At 49.5% G+C, this 18,097-nt stretch overlaps 4 protein-coding genes across 4 annotated transcripts; 3 read left to right on the top strand and 1 right to left on the bottom strand.

Annotated features, from left to right (window-relative positions):
- Positions 1-1,964: 1,964 nt before the first annotated feature.
- Positions 1,965-2,984, bottom strand: FIESC28_09305 (uncharacterized protein; the record flags this gene model as incomplete). Its single annotated transcript, XM_031163442.1, has 1 exon — positions 1,965-2,984. One exon carries the CDS (start codon positions 2,982-2,984, stop codon positions 1,965-1,967), a length of 1,020 nt encoding a protein of 339 aa, XP_031012530.1.
- A 787-nt stretch (positions 2,985-3,771) lies between these two features.
- Positions 3,772-4,648, top strand: FIESC28_09304 (uncharacterized protein; the record flags this gene model as incomplete). The annotated part of the gene is made up of 3 exons (XM_031163441.1): positions 3,772-4,071; positions 4,123-4,312; positions 4,359-4,648. 3 exons carry the CDS (start codon positions 3,772-3,774, stop codon positions 4,646-4,648), a joined length of 780 nt encoding a protein of 259 aa, XP_031012529.1.
- A 1,960-nt stretch (positions 4,649-6,608) lies between these two features.
- On the top strand, positions 6,609-11,017 carry FIESC28_09303 (uncharacterized protein; the record flags this gene model as incomplete). Its single annotated transcript, XM_031163440.1, has 3 exons — positions 6,609-6,707; positions 6,765-10,505; positions 10,559-11,017. 3 exons carry the CDS (start codon positions 6,609-6,611, stop codon positions 11,015-11,017), a joined length of 4,299 nt encoding a protein of 1,432 aa, XP_031012528.1.
- Positions 11,018-11,849: 832 nt separating this feature from the next.
- On the top strand, positions 11,850-14,082 carry FIESC28_09302 (uncharacterized protein; the record flags this gene model as incomplete). Its single annotated transcript, XM_031163439.1, has 8 exons — positions 11,850-11,883; positions 11,964-12,052; positions 12,144-12,286; positions 12,355-12,501; positions 12,554-12,975; positions 13,026-13,062; positions 13,111-13,225; positions 13,276-14,082. The coding sequence occupies 8 exons, from the start codon at positions 11,850-11,852 to the stop codon at positions 14,080-14,082; spliced, it is 1,794 nt and encodes a 597-aa protein (XP_031012527.1).
- Between the last annotated feature and the right edge of the window lie 4,015 nt (positions 14,083-18,097).

Genomic DNA, 18,097 nt, shown 5'->3' with positions numbered 1-18,097 from the left:
TTTCGCAGTAGTTAGTCTTCAACAAATCCAAGAATTCCACCTCTGACAATTGACAGCAGGTCAATTGCACCTTTTCATGCCGCTGACAGTATCCTGCCTCCAAGCTCTTCCCTGGCACACTGTGACAAGTGGTAATCGGGGATCACCAACAATATCAGTCAACAGTAATAATTACTCGAACAGCTTCCTTCCCTTTCAAAAGTGTCGTGGTCCGTTTGCGGGAACTTAGAAATACCCGTTAAGGTTAGTCTTGTCCAATGAGAGGGGAACGGATGCCCCACTGCAACGTGCTTTAAGTGGACCTTCACATCGAATCCCGGTACGTACCCATCAAAACACCAAGGATCAGGATCGACAACCAGCAGCTCATGAGGTATTTTTTTGCAGCCCCTTTCAACAATTAGAGATCGGTCCAATGGTCTAGTGGTATGACGCTTGCTTCACACGCAATAGGTCCTGGGTTCGAACCCCGGTTGGACCTCTCTCCTCCTTTTTGCAGGGTTCACGATCCGAACTTGAGATGCGGTAGGTATCCTGTGCAGTATGTCTGCTCGCCTACACTCACGTATGCTAGTAACGGCTAGATGGTGTTCGTGTGGTTCTCCCCTGCCACGGGCGAATTGTTTTGTCGCAGGATACCGTGTGGTCGATCGACTCTGCGGTGCTGTTGTCCTGGCAGGTTACAGTGCCAGGCACCTCATCAGGACGGGTTACACTTACAACCCATTCTCGCAAGTAGTGCAGTCGCTTCTTTAACCTGGGCTCCTTTTACTTGCAATGTCAAGCCATTTTAGATATCAATTCAAAGGTAACCGCATAAACACAACACGCAAGAGCATCGATTAGCTCAGTTACTTCTTCTGACGCGAGCTTTCACTGGTCCCCACCGAATGTGCTAGCCAGCCTCTAAGCCATCTCTATGTGGTTTTGAACTCGCCGCAACTATGTGTTGAAACCATTGCTCACTTGTTGTTGCACAATGATTATGTAGTACGCAGTTTCTTAACTCCTACAAGTAATAACTCAGTGTATGAAACTAACAAACTTCAGGGATGGCAGAAACGCCGATAGTAAGTGAAAGCCACCAGATATGGTATTGTGCATCATTCCTTTGTTTCGTTCTACGCACTATACATGCTCGCAAGTCGCTGGGCTGTATTGCTTTCGATTTAAAGCGTGGTTCGCTACAGAAAAGTGTAAGTATTCCCCCCTTTCTCTTCTTCTTCTTCCTTGCCCGATAGTTATTGAAGGTTGCGCCGAAGATGAAGGAGAATTTGGCCACCGTAGGCATAAGAGACGAAATACTTAGGTTACTTTATACTAACTTAAACTAGCACTTAGGCTACTTTATTGAAGCGTAAGCCTAAGAGGACATCCCTTCTGTCACCCACCTAGAAATCTCGTTCTCCGGCGCCACATTCAACAACTACCAGGGTAAGGAAAGAGAAGAAAAAGAAGATGTGTCGTCTTCAGGAGCTGCACTTAACAACTACCGGGAGAGGGCAAAAGGAAAAGAGGAAGGGGAAGACTCATTATCCGGGGTAACCTTTAACAACTACCGGGGTAAAGGAAAAGAAGAGGATGGGGACCGTGTCTCATTCTCGGCTGCCACCTTTAATAGCCACTGGGAGAAGAGGTCTCGTTTTTGAAGGATGGCAAACCATTATCAAGCCTGCTGGTCAATATTTGAGAGGCCCATGCTGCCAATATTGAATGAATCTCATATGATATACTGCAGGTTGGGTGAACAACAAGGGTATCTCTAAACAGCAAGGCTAAGATAAGTTTTCTCTTCAAAGTATCATCAATTGCGACCTCCAGTAGGTCAAATCTCAGTAGATCAGGCGTGCAAGTTGCATCAGCCACTGAACTCTAACGACAATGAACATATAGTAACACAGGTTGATTATAACTGAATAGTTGACCTTGAACTCGTTTATTCAAGTAACATCAAGGTACCGTGATTAATCCTTCCTGACAGCAAACTGATATCTGTCCCCTCTATCCAGGAGCACAACTCTGTCCTCTAACCCTGCCTCTTTCACAGCCTTCTCAAAATCCTTTCGTGGTGACATGAATACGTCGTAATCATCGTAATGAATAGGGATGGTGACATCTGGATCCATCATCTTGATCATCTCAACTCCTTGTTTCGCATCCATGGTTACCATGATCAGGGGTGCTGACGGCCCAGGAATGGTAGTTCCTCCCAGATGTATCAGCATCAAGTCGATACGTTCATTTTGGAGCCACTTTGGAATGTCTTTCAGCTCATCCACAAGAAGAGTATCTCCTGAGATGTAGATACGGTAACCGGTTTGCACTTTGCCGTCTCCATCGTTGTGATAACCAAGCTCGATCATCCAGCCATTGGTAGGTGGAACTGCACCGAGGAGGTCGTTCACTACTGCTAAGGGACCAGGAGGAACGTGTTTGCCTGGCATACCAGTGACATTGATCACTAGAGCTTGCTTTCCAGCTTCTGCATCATCGGACTTCAGCTTTAAGTGATCGAAAAAGTCGAGTGCCTTGACGTTGGTGAAGGGGGGGTCTTTTGAAGTCAAGCATTGATGGGCATGCGGAGTGGTGACAATCAGGAAGTCTCTATTGAGAGAATCCTCTACCAGTCGATCAAAATGATCCTCATGATAATGTGAGAGAAGGATCCCGTCCAGCGAAGGCAGTTCATGTAGATCAACCGCCGGGTTGGTCTGTCTTTGGGCAGTCACACCAGGACCAAGATGAACGTGATCGCCAGCATGAAGGAAGTTTGGATCTGTGAGAAGACGAAAGCCTTGCCATTCGATTATGGTGGTCGCCGTTCCGATGAAATAGACATTCGCATTTTCATCGCCTTTGCTACCCTTGGGGTGAGTCTTGGTTGCCTTTGGGAGGAGGGACTGGTCGTCGCCAGCAGCAGGTTTGTCTTTGAGCAGCGGTTGTCTCTTGGACAATGCCAGATTGATGGATCCTTTATCAGACATGTTTTCTTTTTGGTATGAGAGTGAAATATCTGTTATCTAGTTGAATTGGTGTTTTTTTGTGGTAGTCGGAATAATTTATGGTAGTTGTTGAATGACGTTGATCTGGCGTATGTCTTTCAATCAGCTACCAGATTCCGACTCGCTCTACCCAATGTGCAGGAAAGACCGTCATAGACTCTGAGAAAAGCATAAACAGTTACATCCGGATGATCAATTGATGAATATCATTCATATAATGATTGGTCGGGCATGTATTGGATTGACGTGCACCGACGAGTGAGCTTGAGTATGGATTTCATCACGAGTTTCATCAACATCCTCTAGGAACCCACCTAAGTTCACTTTCAGTATATCAAGTTTGATCGCTTAAGCAGACTCAGTAGCAAAAAAGAGATCTCTTTACGGTCGTTTAATTGCTTTATACAATGACTTAACTGAAGTAGCAATTCCTTGCATTGGACTGTAAGTGAGCTATAGTCTGTTTCAATGGCATCCATTGCGGAGAACTCAAAGGAGGTTGGAAAGACGGTTTATCGGCTTGCAACTTGATACACGATTTATGAGACAGTTTTTTACACCATTGGCTGAAACGATCACCTTGTATTTCATGTTTCAACTAATAGGTTTGAATTTGAATTGACTTTGAACCCTTTGTCCAGAGCTCAGAGCTCCAAGCTACCCCACCTTTGTGCGATTTTCTGTCATTGTGGGACATTGACTACGTTATCTACGTACCATGTAGTTCAATCTTTCTTTGATTCAACAAAGCAAACATCATCCTTTCAATATGACAAGATTTCGACCCTGCATTGACCTCCACGCTGGCCAGGTTAAGCAGATCGTCGGAGGTACCCTTGACAGTACTTCTGCCGCTCTGCAAACAAACTATGTCTCTCAACACCCCCCTGCTCACTTCGCTCAGCTCTACCGGGACAATGAGCTTCATGGTGCCCATGTTATTATGCTAGGACCCGGCAACGACGGACCAGCTAAAGAGGCTCTGCAAGCATGGCCTGGGGGTCTCCAAGTCGGAGGCGGCATCAACGATAAGAACGCAAAAGAATGGATGGATGCGGGAGCCGAGAAGGTACTACATCGGAAGCGTCACGCACAGACAGTTGATCTAACTATTCGACAGGTCATTATTACCTCGTACCTATTTCCGGAGGGCAAATTTAGTCAGGAAAGACTCGATGCGGTGTTGGAAACTCTTGGTGGTGATAAGAACAAGCTTGTCATTGACCTCAGTTGCCGTCGTCGTGGAGAGGACTCTTGGTTTGTGGCCATGAACAAATGGCAGACAATCACGGACATGGAAGTCAACCAAGGTGAGTGAAAACAAACTTCTGCAAGCATGTGACTCACGAGGTGCAGAATCTATCAAAATATTGGAGCCTTACTGTTCCGAGTTCTTGATCCATGCCGCAGACAACGAGGGTCTTCAGAAGGGAGTCGATGAGAAGCTAGTGGAACGACTTTCCCAATGGTGTTCTATCCCAGTCACTTATGCAGGGGGTGGTAGACATCTTGAAGACTTGGAAAATGTAAAGAGGCTCAGCAACGGCAAGGTGGATCTGACTATCGGAAGCGCCTTGGATTGTTTTGGAGGTTCGGGTGTCAAGTTTGACGATTGCGTCGCTTGGAACAAGAAGCAAAACAACTAGACAAAGAAAATAGAATCGCTTATGAACCAGTTGAATGCATCTATAGGTGTTGGTGTCAGTGCAGCCGCATGCAGGTTGTGAAACACAACAACAATCATGTTGTTTACATCCATAGCTTTCGGTGAGGTAATAGTAGCATAATAATATTGCATTAGCAATTCAACAATTTTCATGGCTTTAGGTGAGCTAACAATATGTTACTAACTAAAGTCGGCAGTAAAAAACTCACTTTCTTGAACTATTTAACCGAGCTGATATAGATCTGGTGATGTTTATACAGGCTTGGCCAGACAACGGAGATTTCGTCATAGTCGATGCAGGTCCACCAGGTATTGATCGAAATCACGATGGATTGTAATGATCGGATGCCAAGCAATAGGCTCAGAGGCATACAATGGGCCCGTGGGGAAGAAGCAGGGTCAGTGCGAGGGACTGAGGGAGGGAAAACAAGAGCAGCCGCACCCAGGTTTTAGTTGTAAACAACCTAACAACCTAGCAAGTTCATAGAAACAAACATCCATGAAAAAAAAGCACAGAGTCTAGAGATAACCAGGGTGGATATACCTTTCAAAAGGACCACACAATGCCGGGTTTAGTGCCAGAATAGCCTCGTCTGGCGCTCGGGAAGATCGAGATGCAAGACATCCAAAATGGGCAAAGAGAATCCCGTCCTCTTTAGCTTAGCGGAGACTTTTTGATTTTATTTTTGACTTTTGGTGGGGGATCTTCCAAGTGGAAAAGAAAAGTTGCATCGAGGAAAATAAGAATCCCATGTGAGTGTGACTGAGGATCTGTCACTAAACTAAAACTCCATCCTGAGGTGCATCTCCAAGTTTTGAGGTGCAGTAGACTTGCAGTCGGCGGCCTGCCAAACGGGACCGATAAGTTATAGTACATGCTAACTTAGTACCTAACTTCCATGTTGGGCAGCCCAGCTTTTCCCCATTCTCCATTGCCAGGGGTGAAACGGAAGCGAAAAAACAGTGAGAGGAAAACGTCATGAGAGAATAATAATTATTAGCAGAGGTATAAGCTTAGGGTAGGGAATAGCAGCAGATTGGGGAAAGAAAAACAACAAAGCTCAAAGCTCAAAGCCACTCGAAAAAGCCACCCGGCCTCGATAAGCAATATGGCTTTTGAGTAGAGCCCGCATAGTAAACATTGCGTCTCAGAAATATTCAAGGATTATGCTAGATCTCAACAACCAATTACTTGCTTTTTTTGTGCGGCTGGCTGCGTTGCTGCCATGGCGACTGAACTGCTGCAACGCTGTGAAGGGATGCTGGCTTGACGCTGCAGGTAGTTCTCGACCGTCCTTGGACGTCCTTGGAGGGGCGCTGCTCCAGCAGGGGCGGGGTAGCCTGCTGCATTGTAGCAAGATAATTAGCGCCTCCAACGTCCGACTTTAGCTCGCAACTGGGCAGCGTCTCCCAGGCAACGCTTTCCATGTTTGTTTTCTCTTCGTCCAATCATATTCACTCCTCGTTCGACCTGCTGTGCTTCCCTTAAACACATCAACTCGCCATAGTCACAACTCATAGTCAACCTGCGACTTTCATAACATTACAGCATCATCGTGGAAGTTGTGCTGAGTGTCGAGTCGAGTCGAGCCGAGCCTTTGATAGAGCTGTTCAGGTGTATTCTTTTTCACTTACACTTTGGGTCTCATTTTCTTACTTGCATTCATTCTCAGTCTCGCCTTCACCGCGATATTGATTTGACATTCCTCTGATTCATTTTCATTGTGTATACTTGACTCGCATACCAATGCGTTGATAGTCGCTCGTCCCGAAACTTGCGACTTTATTAGTTATCACGACTGTAGCTCCCATGGCTACTGAATCGGTATGTAGACCCGCGCCACTTGCCCTGTTTCTCGGGCAAAATGTCTCTGACTGATGTTCAGGTACATCCCTTGCGAATCAACAAGACCACCACTCCAAACAAACCTCCATCCACAATGGCGAGCGGAATCCCTCGCCCGCTGTCGGAGCTCTCACCGACAGAGATGAGAAGAAACTCACCCAGCTGGCATAGACAATCGAACGGTTCTCCAAAGGTATGACCGCTAACCGCCATCTATCATTTTGGTGTTTTGTATTGACACAGCATGCAGAAATCTCCAGGAAACCCCGATTCTTCGCCTTTCCAATCTTCACCTTCAGAAGTCACCTCTCCACGTCTGTTTTGGCAGAACCGCAACACAGAAAACATCTTCGGTCCTGGATCACCATCATCACACCGCCGCTCTTCCATCGAGCGTCTCCAGAAGGCCTCCCGGGTCAAGAACAGCAACATTCTAGCACTCGAGCAAAAGCAGGAATATGACCCTACTCGACTTCCTCAGATCGAAAGACCGCTTGCTAAGGTCCAAGCAAACTCGTTCCATGGATCGACTGCGTCATTCCGCTCATCGACCACTGACCGCCCCAACTTTGGTCACTCCCGTACTGAAAGCACAATGACAGTTCCCACCATCAGCCCAACCAGATCTTCCGCCTCTCAACCCGGAGGCTCACCGAACCGTCCCCTCACCCCCAGCCGAGATCAAGTGTCACCTACCAAGTCGTCCCTATCCCACTCCCGGTTCAAGAACAGCTTTGATATGGAAACGGGTACCTGGACCTTTGGTTCTCCCGAGGAGGACGAAGATCTTCCTATGGGTCGCCGCCATGCAAAGAGCGTTACTTTTGATGCTGCCCCTCCACAGATCAACGAGTATGAAATGGCAACTCCCGACCTTTCATCTATCGGAACCAACTCTCGCGAGGGAAGCTGCGAGTCGCTAGACTATGAAGAAGAAGACAGTGACGTGCTTTACGATCCTGGCCATGTCGATCTTGAGGGCGACAGCTTCGATGCATCGCTCGAGGACACAGACAAAACACCCGTCGTCGGTCCAGATGACTGGAGAGGAGACAGCCCGATGACGACCCGCACTGCCCCGCGGGAGTTTGATGGCAGCCCAATGCCCGAAACACCTCGGGCCTCATTGAACGGTGGCCGTCCCCTGCACGTCCGCTCTGATTCCACTGCTTCTAGCGGTGAGCACCGGCCTCTGCCACCTCTCCCCGGCTTCTTGAGTCACTCCCGTAACAACTCAGCACCATCCTCTCCCGCTTCCCCAAGCCTGTCGGCTACCGCGGAGAGGATGCTTGGAAACCAGAGGAACCTACCATCCCCCCCTGCCGCCTCCTCTGCGAGCAAGCTGGATATCCAAAGCATTGGTAATGCCAAGATGTCGCTCGAGGAACGACTAAGGCTCATGATGCTGTCCGATGACAATGACGGCAAGAGTGCGGCCGAGCAGCAGCGTGAGCGTCGCCTTCGTAGGGGTAATGGTCGACGACTCAGCAGCCCCCTCTCGGAGCCCGAGGACTCAATGATGAGCTTCAACGACGCTCTTGAGGAGCAAGATGACATGGTTGGCGAAATGTCCGCTCTTGAAGACTACCAGTTGCCTCCTCGTATCTCGCGTGACTCCATCATGCGCAAGGTCAATGGCAACAACAAGCCCGCCGACCAGGACAAGGACTGCATCTTCACTTCTCCTCCCGCCTCACGAAGCCCCAGTAGAAGTCCCGAAAGGCAAATCCCTGATGATCCTGACGTTCCTATCCCTTCCACCGAAGACTCTCTCTTGTCAGAGGATGACGAGACAGAGGAAGAGGAGGGTAGCGTTATCATCAGGAGAATGCCTGACAGCGAGATTGAGTTTTATGAGGACTCCGATGTCGATTTTGATGAGGACGAATCCAGGCTGGAGCTTCCCGTGGATGATGACAGCGAGAGCCATTACTCTTCGCAAGAGCCCACGCCACAGGAGATCAAGCCTGAGGAGATTGAAGCCAAATTCCAGGAGCAGGTCTCAAAGTCTGAGCCTGAGCCTGAGGAGATTCAAGAGGAGGTGATTACTCCAACAACTGCTACTCCTACGCAAAATCAGAGCATGTCTTCGCTTCTTGATTTCGCTTCTCATGACAAGGATGCCTCGTTCTCCCGAGACTTCGAGTCTTACATGCTTCCTGAGCCTGAGAAGCCCGAGGAACCAGAGGAACCTGTCAAGGAAGACAAGGAGCCTTTGCCTGAGCCTCCCAAGATGGCAGATGCCCATGCCTTCCTTCAGCGCCCTTTCACTCCTGAGCAGCCTCTCTCCAAGCCTGAGTACGATGGTACTGGGTGGGGTGATCCTGAAGATGAGTACGACGACGATTGCCCAAGCACGCCAGACTCGGTCATTCATCACCCAGTCCCTGCTATTGAGGAACCTGAGCTGCCCGCCATCCCCGAGCGAACCGCCACAATCAAGGCGACTGGTTCAAAGCTCAAGACCCGTCTCTCTAACACACCTTCTGACATCACTGCTATGAGGGAAGCCCGCCGACATGTCAGCATGGAGGTTCCCGACGTGCCACCAATTCCTGACAAGCATACCAAGCGACTTTCCAAGGATAACAGCGGACTTCTAGTTACCGGCGATGATTTTATCAACCGACATCCTAGCTTCAAGAACCGCAGCTTGACTTTGGATCTCGATCTAGGTCTCAGCCTCGACCAAGACTTTGAACGAGTCATTGAGGCACAAAAGGTGGCTTACAACGACCCCTTCCTTACCCAACCTCCAACATACAATTCCAGCCCCAGTAGACAAGTGTCTACAACAAGAACTCAACAACACAACCATGAAGAACTTGATGCTAACGTAACATTCCGTCGCCAGCGCGGTTATCTTATGCGACAAAACACGAAGGTTGTCACCGCCAGTGACAAGGATACAGAAGAATTCCGAGTTGCCAGATCCGTCGGAAACTCTCCTATCAAGGAGGATAGACCGATGTCATGCATCGTCGAGCCATGGAATGGAAAACCTCGCCAGCGAAGTGTCCGAAAGCGTACCGGTGGTAGCATTGGACCCGTTCCTCCCTTGCCTGGTCAAGAGAGTAACGCAACAGCTGTCAGCCAGGCTCCTGTCGATGAGGATTTGGCTCTCGAGATGGCTACACCGGAAAGCGGAGAGAGAGGTCGTCTTTTCGTCAAGGTCATGGGTGTCAAGGACCTGGACCTGCCTCTTCCAAGAAGTAAGTACCGGCATGAAAAGATTGAAAGGACGAATCTAACGGTAGCAGATGAGCGTACTTGGTTCAGTCTCACCCTTGACAATGGTGTTCACTGCGTGACAACAGCCTGGCTCGAGCTAGCACGCAACGCTCCTATCGGTCAGGAATTTGAGCTTGTCGTGCCCAACGACCTCGAATTCCAGCTCACACTCAATGTCAAGCTCGAGAAGCCCATTGAGCGTATTAAGCCACCACCACCTACCGTCAAGGTTCACAAGCACAAGACGTCAACCTTCAGCAGAGTGTTTGCGTCCCCCAAGAAGCGCAAGGAACTCGAACTTCGCCAACGTGAAGAAGAGGAACGAGCCGTGCAGCTGCAGAAGGATGCCCAGGCTAAGCAGCGCAACACTCCTCCCACAGCATATGAGCTTCTTTCTCCTCTGGCTGCTGAGGACGGTAGCTTCGGTCGCGCTTACGTCTGCCTTCGAGAACATGAGAGCCGATGTTTCGGTCGTCCGTACCTTGCTGAAGTTGCCTGCTTCAACGAGTGGGCAATCGAGGAGGCTGGCTTTGCTTCCAGTGTCAAGAGCAAACGTGGTAACACAAATGTTGTCCGCCGTGCTCCCTACAAGGTGGGCAAGCTGGAGCTTCAGCTTCTATTCGTCCCTCGCCCCAAGAATGCCACGGACGAGGACATGCCCAAGAGTATGAACTCGTGCATTCGCGAGCTCAAGGCTGCCGAGGAAAGAATGTCCCGCAACTGGGAGGGACACCTGAGCCAACAAGGTGGTGATTGCCCTGTAAGTTCACTTCCACCCACGCATTATTTCAGCCGAAACTAACTTTGATCCAGTACTGGCGCCGCCGATATTTCAAGCTTGTTGGTACCAAGCTCACTGCTTACCATGAGGCAACTCGCCAGCCTCGAGCTACCATCAACCTAGCCAACGCCAAGCGCTTGATCGACGACCGTAGGGCCTTGACAGAAAAGGAGACTACTGGCAGGGGTGGTCGACGTCGTCGCTCAGCGTTTGCGGAAGATGAAGAGGGCTACATGTTTGTTGAAGAAGGATTCCGCATTCGATTCAACAACGGTGAGCTTATCGACTTCTACGCAGACACTGCTGCAGATAAGGAAGGCTGGTTGAAGGTCCTTACCGATGTTGTCGGACGTGACAGCCCAGAAGAAGAATCTTCAAATCAGCGCTCAAAAGCCAAGTGGTGTCAGTTGGTTCTTCGACGAGAGGAGCAACTGCGCCGACGCGCATCGGGTCGCCGAGTGAACTCAAGACCTAAGAGCATGTTCCTCTAAGATACGATGTCGCATGGTGAAGAAGAAAATGAGACAAGGTGCTGGGCGCCGGGCGCCATATGACGACTACCTGGACCTGGCGTTCAGGACCAGCAGGATATTCACGATAGACGCCTCCGTTCTCGAGTCCTCTGGTATTGGTTTATATGGTTGATGGGATACTATGTTGTTTGATGTTGTAATATGACTGGAGTTGGGCGAGGTATTGTACCCTTGGCTGACGAAATTGGGAGCATTGGCCGTTTGTGCACTTACATGGCGTCGGCATGGAAATGGTTCTTTTATATTTGTTTACTTTGAGTTTTGGGGGTTAATTGGCGCCTGTGCGTAAGGTGTTCTCTGTTTATAGCATCAGCTTTATAATGAATTGTCAAATATGCTAATGTTAAGTCTAACGAGTACCCAACTTCAACCCGTTAATATCGCTTGTGCATGGAACTTTAATCAACTCTGAAGCAATGGTGAAGATCAGAGATGAGGTGAGCACGTGACAAAGTAACAAACACGTATCCATCCACATCCATTGTTCATGCGAGCAATGCCTGTAGACGCCCGTAAGCGGGGCATGTAGGGGAGCGAGCTTATGAGGCGCAGCGTAATTTACAGTGGCTCATTCATACCTGGAGCTACCCGAAGTGACTGGACAGGATAGGATCAGCCCGTATTAGTGCCATCCGATCCCATCCCATCTTACCTTACCTAGCTACATACAACCTCCGGCTTGGTAGCCAAGTTGACGTCCAATTCTCAAGCGCTTTGTTACTATACCATCTCCTTCGCGCTTCATTTGCACTCTCTTTTAACAATCTACTTCTAATTAACCTCAGTCACCATGGCCGGCCGTTTCGTACGGGCGTCCAAGTACCGTACGTACCTGTACCTACCGGCGCAAACTCAAGTGCAGGTCGACAGAAGTCAAACCCGATATGCTGACGTTACTCGCCAGGCCACGTCTTTGGAAAGTCGACGAGAAAGGAATTCTGCTACGACAACCTCCATATCAGTCGCAATGCTTGGGATACAAACTTGATCAAGGTGCGTCGTACTGCATCGCGGCGCGTGGTGCAATCAGTCCATAATCTAGAGAGTCGGCGCGCTGATTTAGGGGGTGGTTGGGTTTGAATAGGTCAACCCTGAGTATCTCTCAGTCAATTGGGATGCTTCTGGTGGCGGCGCATTCGCTGTCATTCCTCTGAACGAGCGAGGAAAGCTTCCCGACCAGATCCCGCTGTTTCGCGGTCACACTGCCGCTGTACTCGATACTGACTGGTATGCATCCCCCTCCTTAGGCCCCTGAGCTCGTTCCTCTGTCAGGAGGGTACTGACAAACAATCAAGGAACCCTTTCAACGACAACATTATCGCCTCTGCCTCCGACGATGGAAAGGTCTTTATCTGGGAGGTTCCCCAAGACTTTACGTTGCACACCGACGCCGAGGAGATTACCGATGTCGCGCCCGTGAGCAAGCTTGCTGGTCACCCCAGGTTGGTTACATATTGTACGAACCGCGATTCAAAGGTGCTAACACCCGAAAAGAAAGGTTGGACAGGTTCTCTTCAACCCCGCGGCCGAAAACATTCTCGCCTCTGCCTCGGGCGACTTCACCATCAAGCTTTGGGATGTCAACACCGGCCAGTCGCCTCTTACACTCAAGCACAACGATATCGTCCAGAGTTTGACATGGAACGCCAGCGGCAGCATGCTCGCCACCACCTCGCGAGATAAGAAGATTCGTGTGTGGGATGTCCGACAGGAGAAGCCCGTCCACGAGGGCCCTGGCCATGGCGGTGCCAAGAACAGTCGCGCAGTCTGGCTGGGAGAGCACAACCGTTTTGCGACAACCGGTTTCTCGCGAATGAGCGAACGACAAATAGCTCTTTGGGAGCCCGGCAGGACAGAGCCCATTGGCGGATTCACTATGCTCGACTCTATCTCTGGTGTCTGCATGCCTTTCTGGGGTATGTATATATTCGACCGTTCAGATTGCGCTGAAACTAATACCTTATAGATGATGGTTCAAACTGCCTGTACCTTGCTGGCAAGGGGTAAGGTTTCGCTTCTATCCGTACTGAGACAATGCTAACCTAGCGCAGTGACGGCAACATTCGTTACTTTGAGTACGAGAATGACAAATTCGAGTTCCTCAGCGAGTACAAGTCCGTTGACCCTCAGCGCGGTATTGCTTTCATGCCCCGACGAGGCATCAACGTATGGTTCCCCGACAATACAGTGTGTGCCACGTTTACTAACAGATCCAGACTCACGAGAATGAGGTCATGAGGGCTTACAAGACCGTCAACGACGCTTACATCGAGCCCATCTCGTTCACTGTCCCACGACGTGCCGAGACCTTCCAGGCTGATATCTTCCCCCCTGCCGTTGGAACCAAGCCTGCTGCCACCGCCCAGGAGTGGTTCGATGGCAAGACTGCCATTCCTAACAAGATTGACCTTGAGAGCGTTTACGACGGCACCGCACCCAAGGAGATCACCTCCGACTACAAGGCTCCTGCTGCTCCCGCACCTGTCGCCGAGAAGCCTGCTCCTAAGGAGGAGCCTAAGAGAGAGGAGCCCAAGCCAGCTCCTGCTGTCCGATCTCCCCCTCCCACCATGAACGAGCAGAAAGGCTCTATTTCTGCCATGGCCTCCCGATACCAGGACAAGCAGGAGGAAGAGGAAGAGGACGATGATGCTTCAAGCTTCGAGGAGGTTTCCCGACCTGCTCAACGCCAAGCTGCTCCTGCTGCCAAATTTACGCCTCCTGCTCAATCGCAGACAGCTTCTTCTTACACTCCCGCAGCTGCGAAGCCCGCTTCACCAGCCAAGACTCCTACAACTCCCGGCTTCTCGGTCCCCGCAGCGGCTTCTTCTCCCTCTTCCTCCGCCCCTAGCGGTGGTGACCCTTCATTCACCGAGCTCAAGCAGCTCATTGTAGGTCAGACCAAGCAGATCGGCCTCTTGACTGCTGAGGTTGAGGCGCTCAAGCGCAAGGTCAGCTCCGGTTCTCAGGACCAGAGCGAGCGCATCCGACAGCTTGAACTTGAGCTTGAGGAGGCGAGATCCTAGAGAGAGGAACACAATCTACTTTAGGAATGTGAACATCAACCCCTTCCCGTGCGTTGGAAACTATGGGGACGTGGGTGGATAGTTGTAGCGAATATGTGTATATAGATAGGGTATTTAAAAGATTGCGCTTTGACAGCTCATTGCAGTATGTCTTGTCTATTTGAATGCATGATGAGCGTACGGAATGCCGGGTGAAAGTTGACTTAGTGATCAAACTGTTTTCTGTTTCCATCTTTCAACTCGTAGTTTAGCTGGACGGTCATGCCAACAGATGTAAAACATCATTCACTAGCAGCAACTAACAGAGACATTCTCAGCCCATGATCGACATTAATTGTAAATGCTAAATTGCTCATCACATTGAGGCACAAGTTAAGGAAGTGAAGTCCACTGGATTGTCTCGGGTCTACCCTATACAAAAGATATGGAAATCCTCGACCTTCTCTAGATACCTAGAATAGAACTTGACATTCTAATCTTAGCAAAAGTTCGCTTTCTACACCGCTGGGCCTATATAACGACCGATAATGTAGGCGTGATAGTGCACACTTTCGTTTCAACATGCGCTTTCTTCGTGATAACCATAAACAACAGTGACAAACCAGAACTTGCCAGAGACAACCAAGGGGTGTTTCAAGTGGAGGTTAAGCTTATAAATAGAAACAAATTCTGTATTCACCGAGATTTCTTGAGATACACAAGCTTAAGCGCCATTGCCAACAAACTCTGGCCTTGACATCGGCGGCCAAGTGAGATGCAGAGCGACAGCTGGGGAACAGGAGAATTGTCTACGGCTTAGGCTACCAAATTAAATTAGCCTAAGTGCTAGTCTAAGATAGCATAAAGTAACCAGATTATTTCGTCTGTTGTGCCTCCAGGAGAATTGTCTCCTGATACCCTGAGTGAGTGAGTGAACTTCTACAAAACCTACCAAGCTAACCTTCAGTAAGCGCACGCTGTGGCCATATCGGCGACCCGCATTGCTTAATGGAACGAATATTATTCTCAGTAATGGACGCTAACAGTTCTCGGCACTCAACTTGAGTCCCCAAGTTGTGAACGGAATACAGACGGAAAACCTTTGATGATTCTGTCATGTCATAGATAACCAGTCGGAAGGAAGCAGAGCAGTGGGCTACGCCACCAAGGAGTTTCTGCTATCACAGCCGGACTTCTTCTTCAGGAAAGCTTTGGTAGTTGAGTTGTTTCACAATAAAGGGTCCTGATGGGGACATGCGATCCAGACTCGGATCCATGCTGAACTCGAGAAGAGCTTTGCGAGAAGCTCGATGGTAATCCTTTCTTGGCAGAGCGTCCAGGCGGAATCACGATAGAGTGGCGTTGCAAAGCGTCATAGTAGAAGTGGACTACTGCATGCTTCATGGTGCAGTATCTCACCGTGGCCGTGGTTCGTTTGCAACTAGGGTTGCTAGACAACTCGGGAGGAAACACCAACCACCTCGCCTCGAAACTCACCTTCGGATCTAGATCATGACCAAGTTAGAATCGAAAATAGATGCCGATCAAACATCTGAGCAGCAGCGACGTGTTTGAGAGATCCCGTCTGTGTGAATGAGGTTGCATATGAGAATATCGAGATACCATATCTGGAAGTCAGTGATAGCCAGGTTCACCAGAATAGCGTGCCAAGCAGGTAGTCTGAAACTATCCAGACCTTGCTGGCTTCGCTAAGGAACGTCAGAGAAACGTCCACTTCCCAACTTCCGCGAACACCATGACTCAAGCGAGGGCATCGCAGTCAACTGTGCGTAGGCAGGGTCGTATTTACAGGAACAAGTGGGCGACTGAACCCCTGATACCCCAGAAACGAACCTGAAGCGAAGAGTTTGATGGGCAAACTTACAAGGTGCTTGCTTCATACTCTTCTGGAAGAGCTGATGGCTGGGTCTCTGGTGTTTCATGTATCTGAGGCAGAGGGCAGGGACCCTTCTACGGCCTCAGCGGTGTGATGTGATTGTATGTAGAGAGGCCCTCGCCTCAAACTAGGAGAGCTTTGCTCTATATGGGTCTTGCCGCAGGATTTGGACAGCTGACTCGATGGGTTACTGGAAGCCGAGGGTCAAGTCGTTCAGCTTAATGACCGCAGATCTTGGTGATAGCGAATGGTTTAACACGGAACCCCAGGCTTGTTTCCCAGATGTGACAGGCACACTTCTGTGCTGTAGGAAGGTGATAACACACAGGGCAACAGGAGCATGGGTTTGATCGCTGGTTGGGGACCCGGACTGTTTCAGGTCAGTAGACTGTGCGGTCGAGATAACAATGCAAACCAGATCTAGCGCTAGATGCAGAAACTTCTCTCTTGGGCAACTAGGTAGAAACCCAATGCGTAGCTCACGATTGAGGAAAACGTCCATATCGTTACTGTAGCATTAGAACGACAATCTCAATTAACAAGGCGGGCCCCTATAGCACTGCAGGTGAGCTATTGACTACGATGTCTGTAGAACCTGGCAGGTCTAGCCTTCGGGAGCGATACGTAAGTTCCGTTCTACATACTCTCTTGGCTTTGAGGAACAGAATCGGGCCCTTTCTGGACCCCTGGCCAAGAGACTCGGCTAGCAATGCAATTGACGAGAGAGTGATAGTTGTGCCTGGATGATGATATCCCTCAGCTTGACAATTGACAACCCCCCAGCGAGCAAAAGCCCTAAGATGGTCCACCGCCGGAAGATAACCCGATCGACAACCACTACCGAGTGGATGACCTTTGAATTGCTTCTATTTATGGTCTGTAACGACAACATAAGTCGCCAGAACCAAGATGAAGCATAAATGTGAGGTTGGGGTGGAATTCTGATACATCCAATCGAACTTCGAGACGCATCTCAAACTGGACCCCTTGCGGGTCATTGCCAACCGCCGACAGGGAAGCTCTTCAGATTTATGATTGGCTGATGCGAGATGGCCAACCTAAATTTGGGCACACACCTCTTCTGAAACGCAAGCGTTGAAAGCTGAGTGGCAGCTCATGGGGACAACATCTTGGCTTTAGTGGTTTCCAGAGTCTGAGTAATAGGTCAAATGGAATGAGGCCCGGCCCAGTGAGTGTAAGTCATCAAGGAACCCCAATAGTAAGATTGGTGGATTAAACGCTTATCCTGTTGCGTTGGCTTGTGATATGCCATAATCTCACGACGTGCCATCTGGTTGGAGTTGTTCGTGTCTCTGGATCAGGGCATCAACGACTCGTGTTACCTAGAACAATAACAAATCAGTGTCCAATCCAGTCTGCAGAGATAGCCAGGGCCCATGGCATTCAAGACTTGTTACGGCCCGCAGCGGCGCGAAAGAGTCCTCTCACGTGCAGTGGGATGCGCGACTGCAATTTTAAAATTATCCAGGGGTAACGCAGTCCATCAGAGTCAATGCGACCCTGCTGCGTTCCAAACTTGCGATGAGTTGAGTGATCTCGTAAATGCGAGTCTTTGTTTGTTGCTGCCGAGCAAGGGATGACCAGTCATAAACATGTTGATTTGAGAACTCAATGATGTAAACTCGTAAATGCTGCAGCTTGCAAAGACCGTTGGAGTCAAACCCATACATCGTATATTTCAATAATCCAAATATGGCATGATTGGCCAGTCTGAGAACGGTGCCTGTTGCTTATTGTTACATGGCGCTGGTTGTATCCAGGATTTGACGGAGCCGCGGTGGAGGAGAGTGAAGCCTCGTCTCTTGCTCATATGGATATATGAGTGATCATGAGGATGCAGGTACAGATTAGTACGTACGTATTATCATCCCAGTTAAGGACAAGGAAGCCACACAGTATCATGTACGTATATGCACTTCTATCGTTTCTCGGCGAAGCAACGTCTTTTTGGGGTTTCGAAGATTAGAACTAGCCAGGCTCGTTCAAGAAGGTCGATTCCAGGTGATGTTGGCTTGCATGCCAGCATAGAATTCGGGGCGGCGTGAGCCTTGGAAACTTGTGGTCCACAATCGGAGGAGATGGGCCCCAACTGGTAACGGCCAATCGAAAGCCATGAAA

The sequence above is a fragment of the Fusarium coffeatum genome (assembly GCF_003316985.1).
Source record: "Fusarium coffeatum strain FIESC_28 chromosome Unknown BRIP53273_contig_234, whole genome shotgun sequence".
NCBI classification, from domain to species: Eukaryota; Fungi; Ascomycota; class Sordariomycetes; order Hypocreales; family Nectriaceae; genus Fusarium; species Fusarium coffeatum.
Note: the sequence above shows the minus strand (reverse complement) of the source record. Positions and strands in the feature narration are given on the sequence as shown.